The sequence below is a fragment of the Lutjanus erythropterus genome, chromosome 10, assembly GCF_056507025.1.
Source record: "Lutjanus erythropterus isolate fLutEry1 chromosome 10, fLutEry1.hap2, whole genome shotgun sequence".
Taxonomy (NCBI): Eukaryota; Metazoa; Chordata; class Actinopteri; order Lutjaniformes; family Lutjanidae; genus Lutjanus; species Lutjanus erythropterus.
Window position 1 is genome coordinate 29,140,449 of NC_139326.1, and position 18,052 is coordinate 29,158,500.

The 18,052-nt window shown below is 39.0% G+C and overlaps 2 protein-coding genes across 4 annotated transcripts; one reads left to right on the forward strand and one right to left on the reverse strand.

Annotated features, from left to right (window-relative positions):
• Positions 1 to 826: 826 nt before the first annotated feature.
• LOC146320633 (uncharacterized) lies at positions 827 to 3,524 on the reverse strand. 3 transcript variants are annotated; one of them, XR_014771507.1, is made up of 4 exons: positions 3,398 to 3,524; positions 1,775 to 2,220; positions 1,579 to 1,684; positions 827 to 1,196 (listed from the first exon to the last, which is right to left on the reverse strand). XR_014771507.1 is itself a non-coding variant. In XM_084729599.1 (2 exons), exons 1-2 carry the CDS (start codon positions 3,450 to 3,452, stop codon positions 1,877 to 1,879), a joined length of 399 nt encoding a protein of 132 aa, XP_084585725.1. In that variant the 5' UTR covers positions 3,453 to 3,524; the 3' UTR covers positions 1,566 to 1,876. The 3 variants fall into 3 exon arrangements, 1 of the variants encoding a protein (XP_084585725.1); XR_014771506.1 differs by having other exon boundaries at positions 1,579 to 2,220; XM_084729599.1 differs by lacking the exon at positions 827 to 1,196 and having other exon boundaries at positions 1,566 to 2,220.
• A 733-nt stretch (positions 3,525 to 4,257) lies between these two features.
• erap2 (endoplasmic reticulum aminopeptidase 2) lies at positions 4,258 to 16,683 on the forward strand. Its single transcript, XM_084728958.1, has 21 exons — positions 4,258 to 4,310; positions 5,740 to 6,131; positions 6,237 to 6,423; positions 6,696 to 6,865; positions 6,970 to 7,108; positions 7,192 to 7,326; positions 7,432 to 7,552; positions 8,622 to 8,776; positions 8,952 to 9,065; positions 9,170 to 9,301; positions 10,184 to 10,315; positions 10,937 to 11,005; positions 11,121 to 11,296; positions 12,437 to 12,516; positions 12,602 to 12,785; positions 12,898 to 13,054; positions 13,507 to 13,691; positions 13,834 to 13,995; positions 14,664 to 14,804; positions 15,058 to 15,139; positions 16,282 to 16,683. The coding sequence occupies exons 2-21, from the start codon at positions 5,959 to 5,961 to the stop codon at positions 16,426 to 16,428; spliced, it is 2,841 nt and encodes a 946-aa protein (XP_084585084.1). The 5' UTR covers positions 4,258 to 4,310; positions 5,740 to 5,958; the 3' UTR covers positions 16,429 to 16,683.
• The last annotated feature ends 1,369 nt before the right edge of the window (positions 16,684 to 18,052 follow it).

An 18,052-nucleotide genomic window follows, 5' to 3' on the forward strand; every position in this document is an offset into this window, starting at 1 on the left:
TTACTATAATATTACTCAGTTACAAGTAAAAGTACAGGTGTTGACCGCTGATCTTTAATCAGTCCTTCCAGGAAGTTGCATCTTGTTGATGATTCACACAAATTCAACCAGTCTCCCTGAATTCTGAATGACCTTGCATTTTTTTTGTCCAACTTTTGTGCAACTTTTCTGCAAATTTAACCAATCATTGTAGTTTCCTGCAAGTTCCACCAATCACAGGGGCACCCCATGCAAATGCTATGGTATGCAGGTCTCACTGAACTAACTCAGTGTTAAATCATTTTTTATTTTTTGTATTTTTATTCTTTTTATTTTGCCACAGATACTGAAAAGAACACAAGGTCCGGCACTGTTATTGACATCATTGCTCTGTGCACTTTTATAGTTTATAAATTTGTTCTTGCCTTTTTGACTGAGTTTGTCACTGTCAACACTACAAAACTGTACCTGCTGCAGCACTTTGCTTTTGTTTTTTTCATCCATATATTTTCATTGGCTGGTTTGTGATCAGCCAGCATTAATGGCTAAAAAATGCAGGTGAAATGTTTGGATATGAATTAAAATTGCAGTCAGTTCTCAAATATGATTTTAAAAGTATCTAAATAGATTACATAGTGTAAAGCATGCTAAAGTATGAGTAAAAGTACAGACGTGAAAATATACTCATAAATGTACAAGTACTCAAAAAACTACTCAATTACAATAACTTGAGTACTTGCCATTAGTTACTTCCACCCGTGGTTTTCCCTATTTTTTCAGCAATTCAAGCAATTCATAATTCAAAACGCGTAAGAAAAATCCTCTCACAAACACTTATATAACAGTACGTGCACTAACCCATCTGTCTGAGGTTATGCTTCCATCAGATACCAGGTTTGGCCTCACAAACTGGTTTCAACAGTCGGCAGCACCTGGATGTCAATGAGAAGGAGGCCGAAAAAGGCGCGACAAGAGAACTGCTGCTCCCATGATCCCAACAGTGGATAATTTCCCATTTGATCCATGAGATTTTAATCCAATCCTCACTGTAAAACCATCCTCATAAAGCCAACCACAAGGGCAGACTGTGCTCAGCTTCTTCAAAAGGACAAAAAATCCCTATTGTGCAGAATTCAGGCAAGAAAGAGTTCCCTTCTGTGGCTTAGTTTTCTTTTCAAGGTCACACGGTGCATCAGAAGCCCTCCATTTTCAAACATCTGAAACATCAAATACATGAAGATTTGTGACACAACTGCTGTATGTCTCATGTAAGATAAAACACATATTCACCTCATGCGTGAAAAATTATGGAAACAGACAATTCATTTTCTGTGTAATCATATCAGCTGGACTTGTGCATTTCATACAGTTTCTGTGCACAAATCTTAATTTGCTAAGTTACTATAGTAACTAAACCTGTCAAATACATGTAGTGGAATAAAAAGTGCAATAGTTCCCTCTGAAATATAGTGGAGTAAGTTCAAGTAACTCAAATTTATACTTAAGTACTTCATTACATTTCACTGCTGCATGAAGGTGGGTGAAAACCTGGTTGTTTTCTCACTTTATTCCAAATAAAACACAGATTCATCCTCTTACCACTTAATAACAGCGTAAATGGTCATCAGAACGTCAAAGACAATGATCTTCATGAGAAGCAGCCTCATTACCATGACGACCACTGTGTTTGTCCACACATCAACATCTGGAGATCAAATCAGACCAACATGAGAAACAACAGCTGTTGATCACACTGATTATTTTATTTACCTATATGGAAATAATTAAAATTTACCTCCTGTCTCCTCATATTCATCACAGATCTCATCTTGATGAGCTGAAATGATAAAAATGCACCAAAAATGTAAAATAAAAGGTATCTTTCCTCTGTTTGTGACTAGAAATGACAGAAACCAGCTCCAGTTCTACCTGATGAGGTGGTGTGGCGTCTCCTGATGACTTTACCGTGTCGTCTGTGACTCACAGAGCAGCTGTAGGAAGGCCAGTCTCTGGTCACCACGGTGATGATGGCCACAGCGCTGTGACCACGATGCTTCTTGTTTATAGCAAGGCTGTGTGGTGAGCTGGGCATGAAGCCCTCTGATGGTGACCTCCAGCTGACCTCCAGGCGTCCTCTCCTGAAGTCACTCACCATACAGACCAGCAGGGTCCAGCCCAGCCGCTCCCCTGACAGGTGGACCGGAGGGGCCAGAGACGCCAGCACATCACCCTCCACCCCTCCTGAAAGATGATGGAGGATTACATTTTAACAAAAAGAGAAGATCTGAATTTAAGATGGGGATAGAGCTTGCTCTGCAGTTATTCAGCCGAAAGATATGCAAACATATCAATGCAATGAGGTGCAAAAAATGTGGAGTAGTTGTAGAGATGAGACAGTTAGTTCAATAATTACCAAGAGAGGAAGTAACAAACTATTCAAATGACTGTAATTAGCCTTTAATTTTACTCTTACTTTGAAAATCATAATTCACTATTGAATAGACCTACAATTTGAAATATCATGATAAAAAGCCCCAAAGGCTGCAGCAGGCACAGCTTTTTGTTTGTTTGTTTGTTTTTTGTGACCAATTTTTTTTTATTGATTTTATCCCCAATCTTATCTTGGTTCTCAAATCAATCAAAAGACGTTCTCGTCATCTGACATCTGTCGTGTGTGATATGCACTGATGGATACACAAAGGATTCCTCTTTTCTGTCTTGATGTTGGGAAGTCTGTGCCCAATGATGCCAAATAAAAGTAATCAGTAAATCCCTGCAAATGCATTAAAACTAAAGTAATAAGCCTTTTTTGAAATTGCAAGGAGTAGAGAGTCCAGATATTCATGTTAAAATGTAGGGAGTAAAAGTAAAGCTGTCAGAAAAATAACAAAAGTACAGATACCTGAAAACTTTATTTAAATACAGTAATAAAGTAGTTGTATTTAATTACATCCCTTCTCTGATTACAACATACAAACTTATTTTTTATGACATGAAAAGTTTCATGTTATAATGTGATAACTTAAATTGTTATACCATAACTATAAATGGTATTAGGCTGCCATAATAAGTGAATCCTTCATGTATTTAACATTATTTCCAGATAGAACTCCAAATATGTTAATTATTAGTTTTATGCTGCAATTTTTCTTTGTGATTTTGATGTAGTAACTCCAGTAGAAGGAGTCAATACTTTTCTGTGGCCACCACTGATAGTATAAAAAAACCCTAAAGATTAAGTATGTTGTGTGTTGTACACATTTCAAAGCTCTCTGAGGCAAATTTGTGTTTTTGGGTTATATCAGTAATATTGTAACCTGAAGTGACTTTCAACAGCATTGTATTTTTTGTTTTTTCACCCTGCCTGTTGATTCAAAATATGCACCATAACCCTGCATTCGAGATGAAAAGCTCTTACCTGTCCATAAATAGATGATAGGAAGGTAAAATAGACCTCTGGATGGCTCAGTCATGTCTGCTATAGTTAGAGCAGCTCCAGTGATTACTGCCTTGTTTGTGTGTGTGGGTGTGTGTGTGTTTGTGCACCTTGTGTATAAGTGAGTGTGTGAAATGGGGGCATGCTGTTTGGCTTTGGCTCAGGAGCATTGCATTATGGGGGACTGACATGTCTCATTGTTGTGACCTTCTACTAACAATGAACCCCCCCCCCCAACCTGCTACCCCAACACACACGAACAACCCCCCCCCTCACACACACACACACACACACACACACACACACACACACACACACACACACACACACACACACCCACAGAGGGACAGAAAGAGGCGAACAGTGTGGGCTCACACACAAACGAGGCTTTATCTGCTTTCATAAAGAGGGACACACATGAGGACAGAGGACAGGGGGACAGTAATGTGGACAGTATAGAGAGTCAGCGAAGAGACATTCAAACAACTGGAGACACACACACCTGCCTACGGCTGTTAGATCTGAGGTGAGAAACTGATAATATCGACACACCCGGAACATTAGGATACACCTGCACACACACACACTCACACACACACACTAAAGAGAAAAACTGTAGTGTGGGCAGCTGTGTTTCAGCGTGACAGTGTGAAGTGTAGATTGTTCCAACACTAGCTGAAAAAGACATTACACAGGACATTATTTATTGAAATTAAGAAGTTTCTCTCTCTCTCTCTCTCTCTCTCTCTCTCTCACACACACGCACACACACACACACACACACACACACACACACACACACACACACACACAGCAGTGGGCGGGAACTCACAGTAAAAGAAAGTGAAACTCAACAGCAGGCACATGAAGGAAGGATGACGCTAAAATGATCAAGGTACAAACTTTTTCTCATTTGTAGCTGACTGATTTCTCTTAAAACACAACCTGTAAATCAAATATAAGACAAACATGACTTTACTTTCCAGCTTTATTCACAACCGTTGATGTGGGTTGTTTTAAGTAACATTGCAGCACAGTTCCTGCCTGTGCAGCCTGGTTTGAACTGCAGCTATGCTCCCTCCGGCAGCTGTTGTCACCTCACAGTTATAGCTCTGTGTCCTCATCTTGCTTTGTCCACATTGGAAAATCATGTGGTCCGCTTGTCACATGTTTGAGTCTCCTTCAGGCTGGGACTTGTTGTGGCTGGTTGGGGCCTAAAACTTGAACACAACAAGAAAAGTCTGACTGAATGAACACGTGAGATGCACCGCTACTGTGCAAGGCCCAACATCAGTCTTACCTTATTGGTAGAAACAGGTGAAATAAAACACAGATAGCAAAACCACGACTTTAAAGGGACAGTTCACCGCAACATGAAATATACATATCCTTCTTCTTCCTTGTTGTGCTTTTTTATCCATCTAGGTTGTTTTGGTGTGAGTTGTAGAGTTTTGAAGATATAGAGAGATGTCTACCCTCTCTTGAATCTGATGTCACACTCAGGGTGAGGAGTGTAAAAAGCAGCTAAAGAGTTATCTATTTAAAGGGATAGTTCACCCAAAAATAAAAATTAAGTCATTATCTACTCGCCTTCATACAAACTGAGTGCTGGGTTTATTTTAGTATTAGTCCACAAAACACTGCTGGAGTTTCACATGAAAACAGTGAATCTCCTAAACCAGTGTTCCCCAACCCTGATCCTCAGGGCCCACTGTCCTGCATGTTTTAGATGTTTCCCTGCTCCAACACACCTGATTCACATGATCAGCTCGTCATCAAGCCTCTGCAGAAGCCTGACAACAACCTGATCATTTCAATCAGGTGTGTTGGAGCAGGGAAACATCTAAAACATGCAAGACAGTGGGCCCTGAGGACCAGGGTTGGGGAACACTGTCCTAAACAATGTAAGTGAATAGTGACCAGTTTTCAAACGTAAAAAACAACTGAAATAAAATCATAAATTGCCTCCATACTGCTTATCTGGTATAATCCAAGTCTTCTAAAGTCCCGATATGCTGTTTGCACACTGTCACAACACACACATTCAGTTCAGGTGGTGTGTACACACATTTGAATCAATCCTTATCTGAGGGAGGGTAGACATCTCTGGGGGAAATGTCTCCAAAACTTGACAACTCACACCAAAACTATATAGATGGCTAAATAGCACTATACAAGTAAGAGGAAAAATATGTATTTTAGGTTGAAGTGTCCCTTTAAATGCAGCTAGAGGATGCAGGAAAGATGTTTGAAGAACAGTAGAATAAATTATATTTCAGTGAGAGACTGTGATGAGTTCTTAATCCTGCTCTACTGTTTTTCAGATTTAAGAAAGAAGGTCCTGAGACATTTCTGATTCAACCGTCCTCTGACAGTGTGACATCTGGACAAATCACCCCAGCAGGCGTTCAGCACTCACATCAAGTGGTCCTTCATCACTCCTCATGTTTGGGATGTGACCAAGATCAATACGAGCTGTCAGCCTGTCACACTGTTAGCTTTTTTTTTTCTTTTTAAATCAGTGGTTGAAGGACATTTCCTCTATGATGGTCTTGGTGAGGCTGTTAGTGCTGTCTCTATTACACGTGTCTCTGACTGGGTCTCAGCCCACCCACAGTTCACAACAGGCACCAGGCCCTCCTCACCCTGCAGGAGAGCAGCCTCCTGTAGTCTCTGATAATCTGTCCTTCCCTTGGAGCCGTCTTCGCCTGCCAAGGTACCCTTTTATTAACACCCACAAACCGGAGATTGACAAGAAAATTGGTGGACCTCAGTTTTTGAGTCTCTGATTTAAAAAGCAGCAAATCTTTCTTTATCGTAGGTACATCATTCCTCTTCACTACCACCTCCTCATACACCCCAACCTCACCAGTCTCAGTTTCACTGGCTCGGTGCAGATCCAGATTGATGTCCAGAACAATACCAACTGGGTTGTATTACACAGCAAGGGTCTGCACATCTCTAAGGCCACCATATTGGACCAGAACCTCGCTCTTCTGTCTGACCAAGTAAGTGTAAATACAAATATCCATATTTTCAGCTTCTAGAGTCTAGAAAAAACTAGGTTTAAAATAAGCAAAACCAGATTTAAAATTAAGCAGAGGTCTGTAGCACAATTAAAGACTAATCTGTTTAGTAAGTCCAAGTTTATTGATGAAACCAGTAGATACCTGCTTACACAAATTGAAAATAAGTAAATAAATACATTTGAGTGCGGTTTTGGTGCAATATTATTTAAAGTTAAGCGATGATTTAATACATACTGCTTTTCTCTTCATAGGTTCTTCCGGTTCTTCATAACCCTCTCCACGAGCAGATTGGTATTTTCTCCCCCAGGGTGCTCAGCAGTGGGCAAAAGTACTTTCTGTATATTGAGTTTGGTGCTGAACTTGCAGAAGGCTTCTATGGCTTCTATAAGAGCACATACAGAACCAGCGCAGGAGAGACCAGGTAGGACAGAATAGACTGTTTCCCAGCAAGTTTGGTAAAATATTCTATACATACAGGGAGGGTACAGCTACCAGCAAGTACTAACTGTAAGTGTCTCTTTTCAGGACCTTAGCTTCGACTCATTTTGAGCCCACGAGTGCTCGGATGGCGTTCCCTTGTTTTGATGAGCCGAGTTTCAAAGCCAACTTCTCCATACGTATCAGGAGGAGTCCAGAGTACATTTCGCTGTCTAACATGCCTGTGGTGAGTGTTGCCTTAATGTTAGTTTTCATGCATGTTTGAATGTTTGTGAAAAATGACTTCAATGAATTGTTCATGTGTTTCAGGCCAACACTGTTGAAGTAAAAGACGGCCTCCTTGAGGACCAGTTTGATGCCAGTGTAAAGATGAGCACATACCTCGTAGCGTTTGTCGTCTGTGACTTCAAATCTGTCACTGCAACAACATCCTCTGGGGTGCAGGTGTGATCTTCCTGACAATATTTTACTTTTTTAATATCTTGCCAGCAGTATTACTTCCTCAGTGACACATTTTATTTGTTTTTCATCACTGCTGTGTATCTGTAGGTGTCCATCTATGCTGCCCCAGAGAAGTGGCTGCAGACACGCTATGCTCTGGAGGTTGCTGTCAAAATGCTGGATTTCTATGAGGATTATTTCAACATCCATTATCCTCTACCCAAGCAAGGTACCCTTTGCTCATGCAAAGCGTTTCCAAAAAATAGCGTTTCCACAGTGGGAACTTTCCTCAGGGACTAGGAACCTTTGGTTGATGCACTTCTGAATTAAGCCCCCACTCCAGAATATCCCTGTTTGGTGGGTAGATTTTTCCAAAAGTACATGAACTTTGGGAGAGGGGTTTTGCTGCCTTGAACATTTCCAATTGGTTGTGTACTGGCTGCATTTAATTTCAGCCATCATTTTTTAAAATCTGCAGCTGTAAACCAGTTTATTTACCGTAAAGAACCATAAAGAGTTCTTCAGCTTTTCCCAATAGGAGAACCCTTTTTGCTCCTGATATAACCTTTTATAAAGGTTCTACCAAGAACTCAAAATAAAGAGTTATACCTAGAACTATCTGTGAAAGGTTCTACCCAGAACCCCCTATTACCACCCAGGGAATTCTAAAAAGAACCCTTTTTTATTCAAAGGGTTCTGCAGAGAACCCTTTTGAATTCCAAGGGTATCATGTAAACCCCACCCAAGGGCTCAACCAAGAACCCTTTTATATTCCAAGGTTTTCATGTAGAACCTACCCAGGAGGATTTAAAAATATATTTAAGGGTTTCATTTATAGGGTTCTACGCAGAACCATATTGTATTCTACAGATTAGACAGATTTCAACAATCTATGTTACCATGGCTTTAATTTAGAGAAGTTTTTTTTAATGCCCATACTTTTAACAATTCTTCAAGAAATCTTACTTCCAGAAATTTTTATTTGGATGGAAAAGGTTCATAATGGAGCCCAAAGTCTTACAAAGCAACCTGGTCTTACCCCTTCTTCAAAAAAGGGTTCAAGAAGAACCGTTTTGGAACCCCTATTTTTAAGATTGTGCAGACAGATGAGCCACTGACAAAGTCCAGGCTTTCATTCCCACAGCAAATGGCTGAAGAAACCTTTTAGCTCCTTGAGAAGTAGTTCCTGGGATTTGAGTAGTTCTGGGTACTCTGGGTGGAAATGCAGCTATATGGTCTATCATTTTCCCCCCTCCCCCGTCACTTTCTGTCCCCTGACCTCTGTTTTTCTCTCTCAGACCTGATAGCCATTCCAGACTTCCAGTCTGGTGCGATGGAGAACTGGGGTCTGACCACCTACAGAGAGACCAGCCTTCTCTTTGATCCCCTCACATCCTCCATTTCTGATCAACTCTGGGTCACTATGGTGATTGGCCACGAGCTCGCCCATCAGGTGAGAGTGTGAAGCTGTGTCCCCACTCAAAAGACATGGAGGATTACTTTTCATTTCCTTACCAAAGAGCACCTTCATTGCACTTGTTTGAATTTCTGTGACCTCCGGACCTTTTCGTTTTTTGAGGATTAAGTGTTTGTTTAGCTCACAAATCACTTATTACATTTTTCTGCAGTGGTTTGGTAACTTGGTCACCATGGAGTGGTGGAATGATATCTGGCTGAATGAAGGATTTGCCAGATACATGGAGTACATCTCAGTTGAGGCCACTTACCCCAACCTCAAAGTGGTATGTGCTTTGTTTATTTGGAGAATTCAACTGATTAATAGTGGTAGATTAATACTAAGACAGGAGAGAGCACTGCTGATCCTGTTCTGTGCCCATTCTTGCAGGAAGAATATCTGCTGCACACCTGTTTTGCAGCAGTTGGTCACGATTCGTTGAATTCCTCTCGGCCGATATCCAGCCCAGCAGAGAACCCCACCCAGATCAAACAGATGTTTGACACAGTCTCCTATGACAAAGTATGCTGTCAGTCTCATACATGTGTTGTGCTGCTTTCGGTCACAAAGAGGGTCACAAAACTCTCTTTAAAGCTCGGTTTAGTCTTTTTTTATTCTAATCCTAGAATAAATTTAAATCTGTTGCACCAAATTTAAATCACCAGTGTAAAATGTGATCCAGTCTTAACAGTAAAATAGTAAACTTTCTCCAAGAAAGTTAAGGGACAGACTCAGTCCTGTTGAGTTTTATGTGCTCTTGTCCATTTTTGATCTTCAGTTATTTTTCCATATGCTCCATTAATTTGGCCAACAAGTTTTTTACAAAGGAGGAGAAATTAGAGCTTGTCTGCTGAGCCATCATGAGTAGACTAACAAGGCTAATTAACTTTTTGGCCAGGAAACAATCTAATGTTTTGCTAACTTTTTAGCTAGCCAGCAAACAATGTAAGGTTTGTTAGCAACCAAAAGTTGACAGTTTTCACCCGACTTAATTGTGCAACAAAGCCCTGCTAAATTTTTCATCTGGATTTACTCACTTTAAACCTCATTTTGGTAAACTATGATTAGAACTAATCTTAGATTTAAAATTAATCTTAATCTGATAGTGCAACTCTGCAAGTGAGTTTGTTATCTGTTTATTATTGGTTATTATCGTAAAATCTATTTGAAAAGGCGAGATAGTCTATCTATTTAGCTACTCAGAAGTGATTTGCCTGGTCATGTTTGAAATTGTTGGCAAACAGCATCTAAAGACAACCTTGTCACTATATAACCATTATTCTCTATATTGCTATTCCTTTTCACATTTATGACTAATGATATTCAAACTGCTTTGACAACAACCAACATCATAACCTGTTGTGGCCTGTTGATTAAATAAACATTTTCTGTCTCTTCCACCAGGGGGCGTGTGTCCTGCACATGCTGCGACACTTTCTGACAGATGACGTGTTCCAGAGCGGGATTGTTCGATACCTCCGCAAATACAGCTACAGAAATGCACACAACCAGGACCTGTGGGACAGTTTAGCAAATGTATAAATACAAATTACATTATCTTTGAACGCTGTCACCTTGTTGTACTTTGTGTAAATCAAAAAGTTAACGGGCAGCGTGACAGAGCTGTATTTGACTTTGCAGCCAGAGATCATATTTCATTTTTGTCTGGATGTTCTTTAAAGATCTTTAAAAAGTTTTATCTTATACCATATATTGTAAGTCTGTTATATTTCTACTGTGGTGATTTCTCTCCTCTGAGACAGCCATCATTTCCCATTCATTTCATTATGGTGCATAAGTCAATTTTCTGAGACTTGAGAATTGTCTAAAGAAGGTCAAAATAATCAAAGTGAACACTGTGTCTGTTTTCAAAGTTATGTTATGCAATCGTAAGTGATTTTAAAAAAATATGCTGGCTTGCCGTGGTGTCCATTGTGATGGATTACCAATATGAATTTAATTATCTTACTGGACAGAATTGAATTGGAGCAAACAGCTATTATGAAGGTAGAAAGATCACATTCAGATTGTAAAACACCATGGTGTAGCATGGCCATGAAAGGCACATGTGATTTCCAAGAAACATTTTGATCTTTTAATAGAAATTTATGTTGTAAAAAAGTAAACGTTTTATTTGAAGTTTATGTTGTTTTTCAGACATGCTCAGAGGAGGACTTCATCTCAGGAAAACACTGTTACAGCAGCCGCCAGGCTGCCAAGAATGCAGTGAGTAAACATTTAGACATCAACTCTATGACCTCTCTTCATAAGTTTTCTCTTAAAAATGATCTTCTGACTTTGTGAGACGGTGTGTGTAAGTGTGTGTGTGTGTGTCCTACAGTACCTGTTTGCAGGGGAACACCTGAACCTGACAGCCATGATGAACACGTGGACGCTGCAGAAAGGGATTCCTCTGGTAACTGTAACCAGGAAGGGGCCTCATCTGCTGCTCAGACAGGACAGGTTCCTGAGGACGGTGATGCCCTCTGACCCCCTCTGGTCCACACTGCAACAGGGGTTAGCACGCATCTGCACTTGTTCAGTTATTTTTTTTACTATTTAGTTTACTATTATATTCACACGATACGCTGCTCCCCTACTCTACGTTTTTACTCTCACATGTAAATATATATACAAGTTTATTCATAAGGACAAACCAGCTTAAGATGAAACATTTCTTTTTCGAGGGGGTCCTAATACACAGCCCACAAGAACATTAAACAGGGAAGACAAAACAATCAACAATTCAACACACACACACTACAAGTATTATAATCCACACATTAACATCAGAAAGAGTGCATTGCTGTCCACAACCAATAGGTGTCCCCAGAGAACAGAACAGAGTATGACAGAGTATTGCTGCTGCCAGAGTAAGAAAATGGATTGGTATCACATTATAACGTGATAAGTGTGTGGTTATAACAGGATGTTGTTCATATTATAACAAGTTTTACGTTCTAAATTTAAAAAAAATATATATTTTCACATTAGAACATCAGATTTTCTCATTATAACAAGATTTTTCCACATCATTACAACATACAAACTTATTAAAACATACTTTGCATTTTATTACAATACACTATCTTGTTATAAAGTGAAAAATTATGTTATAACGTGCTAGCTTATATTTTTACAAAACATTTTATATATTTCATTATTTATGTTTGTTTTACAGCAAAAAGTTATGATATAACAACATGAAATGTAACATTATAACAAGATAAGTAGTACATTATTCTAACAAGAAAAATATATTCTTACAATGTGATGTGAAAAATGTCCTGTAATAACATAAAAAATATCTTGTTATAACAATAAGCTTTTCATGTTATAATGTGACCCTAACCCTAACCCGTTTTTCTTTTTCTGGCATGGCAGAAATATGCAGCAGTAGACGAATACTAAAGAAACATCCAAGGATAAATATACAGAGATGATTGAATACTGTATTAACAGGGTAGAAGCGCAGTTTTGGATGCATTTTGATAAACAACATAAGCATAGTCAAAAAATGGTAATATAGGTTATTAGTCAAGTTTCTTTCAGACACTAAGTGTAAAACAGTTTCTAGATTTAAAAAACCTCACTGGTTCCAGCTACTCACTTAACATTATCAAGACTTTTAAAATAATACTTTCTTTTTTTGTCTAGTTTCCTGTGGCATATCCCTCTGACATACAAGACAGACGCCTCCAGCACCGTCCACAGACACCTGCTGACAACACAAACAGGTAACAGGGAAGAGATACAAAATATAGTTCACACATATCTTAATTTTTTATTAATTGTTTTCTATACTCTCTTTTGCTTTTTTAGACAGTATACATATAGGGGAGGACGTCAGCTGGGTGAAAGTAAACAGTGACATGACGGGTTACTATGTGGTTCATTATGAGGACAGTGGCTGGGACGACATGACCAAACTACTTATGGAAAACCACACTGCTCTAAGCTACAAAGATAGGACTCACCTGATACACAACTCATTTCAGCTGGTCACGTAAGCACATATGTCTTCATGTGTTTGTGTGTCCGTGTTTTCTAGGTTTGTTTTCTGTATGTGTACCTGAAATAGCAGCTAACCTTTCAAATATTCTTGTCTGTCTCTAAAGGGCAGGTCATCTGCCACTCAACAAAGCCCTAGACCTGATTGGTTACCTGCGATCAGAGACGCACACAGTGCCGCTCCTCCAAGGACTGGGCTATCTGGAGGCCTTTTACCAGCTTATTGAGAAAAGGAATGAGATTGATCTAACAAACAAGCTGGGGGTGAGGAGACAAGAGGACGCATTTAATCTGGCATTTATTTTACAATGTCAATATAAATTGCAGCTTTAGTTCATGTGAGAATCTGTTTCTCTGCACAGCTTATATTTATTTGATATAAACAAATTACTCATGATAACATGTAGACATTATGATATAACTCCCATAAAAATAATTAAAAAGAAGTAAATAAATAAATAAATAATACAGCTACATAAAATATTTATTTATTTAACAGTCATATTGTACATATTCTTTCTACTGTTTTTATATTATATTTTTGTTTTTCATATGTTATTGTCATTTCTCTGGTTTCTATTTCTATGTTGTTTTGACTTGCAGTACTCGCCTTAATCTTCATTCATATTTTCTATATGTTTGTTGTTATGCACTGAATAAATGGAACCCATTCTTATTCTGACTCTTTTTCTGTTTCTCCGTGTGCTTTGGTGCAGAAGTACATCCTGAAATTTTTCCGTGACGTCATCGACCAGCAGACATGGAGCGACGAGGGCACTGTGTCAGAGCGACGGCTGAGGTCAGAGGTCTTGTCATTGGCCTGCCACCTGGATGATCCTCCCTGTGTGGAGCGAGCACGCCAGAGCTTCAGAGACTGGCTTCAGTCCAACGGCACACTCAAGTATGTCTAAATGATATTTGGACATACATTATTATCAGTCAACAACAGCTGATACGAGTCAGATAATCAGCAGCTATTCCCCATGTTAGGCTGGAGTGTATAATTTAATATTTCATCATGTCTCCGCTTGTGTTTACTCCAGCTTGCCCACTGATGTAGCAGAGACGGTGTATGCAGTTGGAGCTCAGGACGACCAGGGCTGGGCTTCACTCTTACACACATACAACATCTCACTCTCTGGGGCACAAAAAAACAAAATCCTATTCGCCCTGACCTGCAGCAGAGACGCAGACAAACTACACAGGTACATCTTTTCATGCAGTTAATGCTGCCACCAAGTGGCAAACATGGAGTATTATATTAGAGTTCAAACTGTGCAGCAGTGACAGGGTATTACAAACAATGAAAGTCCCTCCCACAACCTGTAATAACAGATAAGAAAAGAGAAAAAGAAATAGTAGAGTAATTGCCTTTTTGCCAATATAAATGGAGTAAATGGCACAAGGTTGTGGTGCTCAAAACACCAAAAAAGAAAAAAAAAAAAAAATCAAAACCAGTGCCTCTTTCCAAAAATCATGACCTGAATACTCAAGATAAGCATCCCACCATTCCTCAGTGACTTCAACCTCCATTTCTTGTGCCTAAACAGTTTTTATTTTCTTTTTTTTACAAAGTGCGTATTCAGCAACATAATAATGAATAGATGTGGGAAATGGATGCTCTCATTCAGGGTGGTAAAGTTGTGAGATTGTTCCAGGTTTTTTTTGGGAAGTACAGCAGGAAAGTTAGGAAAATGGAGGGAGACCTAATGCCTAACCTGACAGTAACAGAAAAGATAGAATGGAGGTACGATATCCAATATTTATTCTGTGTCAGTATTACAGATGTGCTGAACAGCTGCTGGTGGAGGCTCTTTAAGTGACTGTGTGGTGTTAATAGATCCGTGTTATATTGTATATGTTTGTGTTACAGACTGCTGGAGTTGGGTCTGGAAGGAAAGGTGATTCGTTCCCAGGACCTGTCCTCTCTCATCCTGATGGTGGCGAGGAATGTGCAGGGACATCAGCTTGCCTGGAACTTTGTCAAGAAGAACTGGGACACACTGGTTGAAAAGTTAGTACATAATGGAGACACTCAGGAAAACCTACCTAAACAGGAAAATCTACCTTTTAGTCGCTTCCATGCCAGTCAATAACAAGTCGAACAGGTTTTTGATTTTAGAATGACCTGATTGTACCACAAGCAGCTCAATGGGTAGTTGATTACACAACTATGAAAGCGTTAAACACCAGTGTGTGCATCTGTAGGAGCAGACATTAAACTGTCCTGTGTTGACTGTCCTCCCTGTTGTCTTACTGCTCTTCAGGTTCCAGCTGGGCTCATTTTGTATCAGAAACATCATCATTGGTACCACGGGCCAGTTTTCATCTCCAGAGGAACTCACTGATGTAGGTGCACCCTTCTATTTTGAATGCAACTTAGAGATGCCCCAAACATTTCAACATGCTATTGGTATTGGCTAGTATTTGCAATATCAGTAATATTACTGATAGTGATAATTACTGATAATATCAATATACCGTGGTCTTAAAAAAGGCTTTTAAAATGTTTATGTCTGAAAAACATAACCATTTTTGCACTTGTATTTCTCCACTTCAAAAATGCTCCTTCAAATTGTTGTCAGTCGTAAAATAGTGTGACACATCTACAAAACCCTTTCACAAATGTGTGCTATCACATTTACAGGTCCTCAGCAACATCTTTTAACAATCTTCATTACTGGTTTTCTTTTCAACATAGATAAGTCTAGCACTAGCAACTCTAAGTACAGGAAACAGGACAGGAGAAAGCTGGCCGAGGTTCCAAGAAGGCTGGGACTTAGGAAGGGTCAATTATGTTTGCAACAAGGTTAGCAGACATTTGTTAATGCTGCGGGTCAGTCAGCCAGTGAGTCAGTGAGTCAGTACCACACTACTTTATAACTGAAAAAAAAAATAGAAGAAGCATTTTTTGTGAGGGACTAAGGGTAAACGCAAATGCAAAAAAAGAAAAAGAAAAAAGAAAAACAGGCAAGTGGCAAAAGAGTCAAACTATGAAACTATTTTGATAATCAATTAATTGTTAAAGTTATTTTTTCATGCAAAATGGCAGAAAATTTTGTTTTCTGTCTCTCAAATGTGGAGATTTTCCAGATTTTTGTTTAGTATAGTATCATATTAGACTGAAAATTAGACAAGACATTTGAAGACATCACCTTGGGATTTGAAAAACTTGAGTAAACATGACGATTAACTTTGGTCTACGTTGGTCCTTGAAAACTGCTAATAAATAAAGCAATTTGTAAAGGGACAAGTAAAATTTGATGTTGGGAAAGTAGATCTCTCACCATTAACGTTGAGGCCTGTGCAAGTATAGGAAACAGGAAAGGAGAAAGTTGACTGAGATTCTGCTGAGTTTCTAGCTGGTTCAACTGTTACTGGAACACAGAGCAAAAAGGAACTCTGAACTGAGAATTTACATATTTAGACTAATTTTCAGTTGAATGTTTGTGTGGGTTTTTCGTAAATGGACGTGTGTGTTTGACCCTCAGGTGCAGTTGTTCTTTGAGTCGATCAAAGAACAGGCGCATCAGCTGAGAGCTACTCAGGTTGCTCTGGACAACGTGCAGAAAAATATCCGCTGGTTTCAGAGGAACCTGGAGCCTCTGAGAAACTGGCTGAACCAGCAAATGAAGTGAAGGACAGCAGAAAGAGAGGTGCTGGTTGTGGTTGGCAGATGCCACAGGGGGGGAAATTTGCGAGATTTTTGAATTTTGTATGTATTTTTATTTGCAAATTGTAATGTGTGACATAACTGAGGAGTTGACAGTTTTGTATATGAGAAAAGGGTTTTTTGTAAAATCTTCAGGGGACTTATTTGTTAGACAAAGCAGAAAATGGAATTAGTAGAGGTGCCAGCTGAGCAGTAGTTGTGTGTGTGTGTGTGTGTGTGTGTGTGTGTGTGTGTGTGTGTGTGTGTGTGTGTGAGGCCGTGTGTGTACTGTGAATAATGTATTGTCTGTGTGTGTGTGTGTGTGTGAGAGAGAGAGAGAGAGATCCATTCCAATGTGACACTCAAATGCTGTGTAAATGGATTCTTAAATAGACAATAAAAGTGTTCATTGTACCTCCTGACACCTTTGTGTGTGTGTGTGTGTGTGTTGTGTTAACTGAAACTCATCCTCGTGTTAAGTACGTCTGCACTTGTGTGTGTGTGTGTGTTTACTTGATATTCATTACGTTAACAGTTTATTTTAGGATTAAGATTTGGTGTTAAACTAAGAGCTTTGTGGTTGGATGTGTAACATTTACAGCTCAGGTTAGATTTGGCCTCCAAACAATGAATGCCAAACAATGAAATGTTCTCACAAGTATAGTGAAAAGTGTGTGTGTATCATATTTGTCATTTTAACTGTTTATTTGAGGTTTCAGACCTTGTTTTAGGGACAAGGTAAGAACTTTAAATAGGCTGAGGTTAGGGTAAGGGTTGAGGTTAACGGTTAGGGTTGACCTCCATGGAATGTTTAAAGCAAGGCGGTCAAACATATGGCCTGTGGGCGAGAATCAGCCTGCTAAAGGGTCCAATCCGGCCCACAGGATGACACTTCAAAGTGTAAAAAATGACTTGTAGAAAAGTTTAGAAATTGCAGAACAGTGATGAATCCACAGACAGAAAACAGTTCCATGAAAGCAATATTTCAGTCTTATTTAAAGATGTTGAACATTTTTCAATTAAGAATTTGTTTTTGTGGTCATGCAAGTACCTGTTAGTTTATACTTACTCACTTACTACTTTTTTTTTTTTTTACTTAATATGCAGTTTTCTAAATTTGAGAGCATGTAAGTTTATGAATAATATGTTGATAGGGTCATGATTGTCAGTTTACAGTCCTTATCACTCTTTTATGTAGTATGAGCAGTGGATTTCTGACTGTTTTGTGTTTTCACCGAATCTCCACACAACAGATAATATACTGGAACTATTACAGAAGAGTATTGAATTTGAATTTAGAATGTCTTTTGTTTTGTGTAATCTAGCAATAGATTTAAAAATGTTTGTCTTGTTGTTGATTGTTTATAAGAGGTTTCCAGTATAGTTTGTGGTCTGCGGGGCATGAAACTAAGTAAAAGGCCTTAGTGTAAACAAGTGAAATTAAAAGACTGGTATAAATTAAGTTAAAGGCACTATTTAATTTGAGTAAGAACAATATTTGCATTTAGTGTAGCAGTAGACTGACTGAATGTGGAAAACGTGAGACATTGTTGAAACTGTACAGTTTTCTTAAAACATCTCAGGCTGTTCATAATCTGCTTTGTAAATAA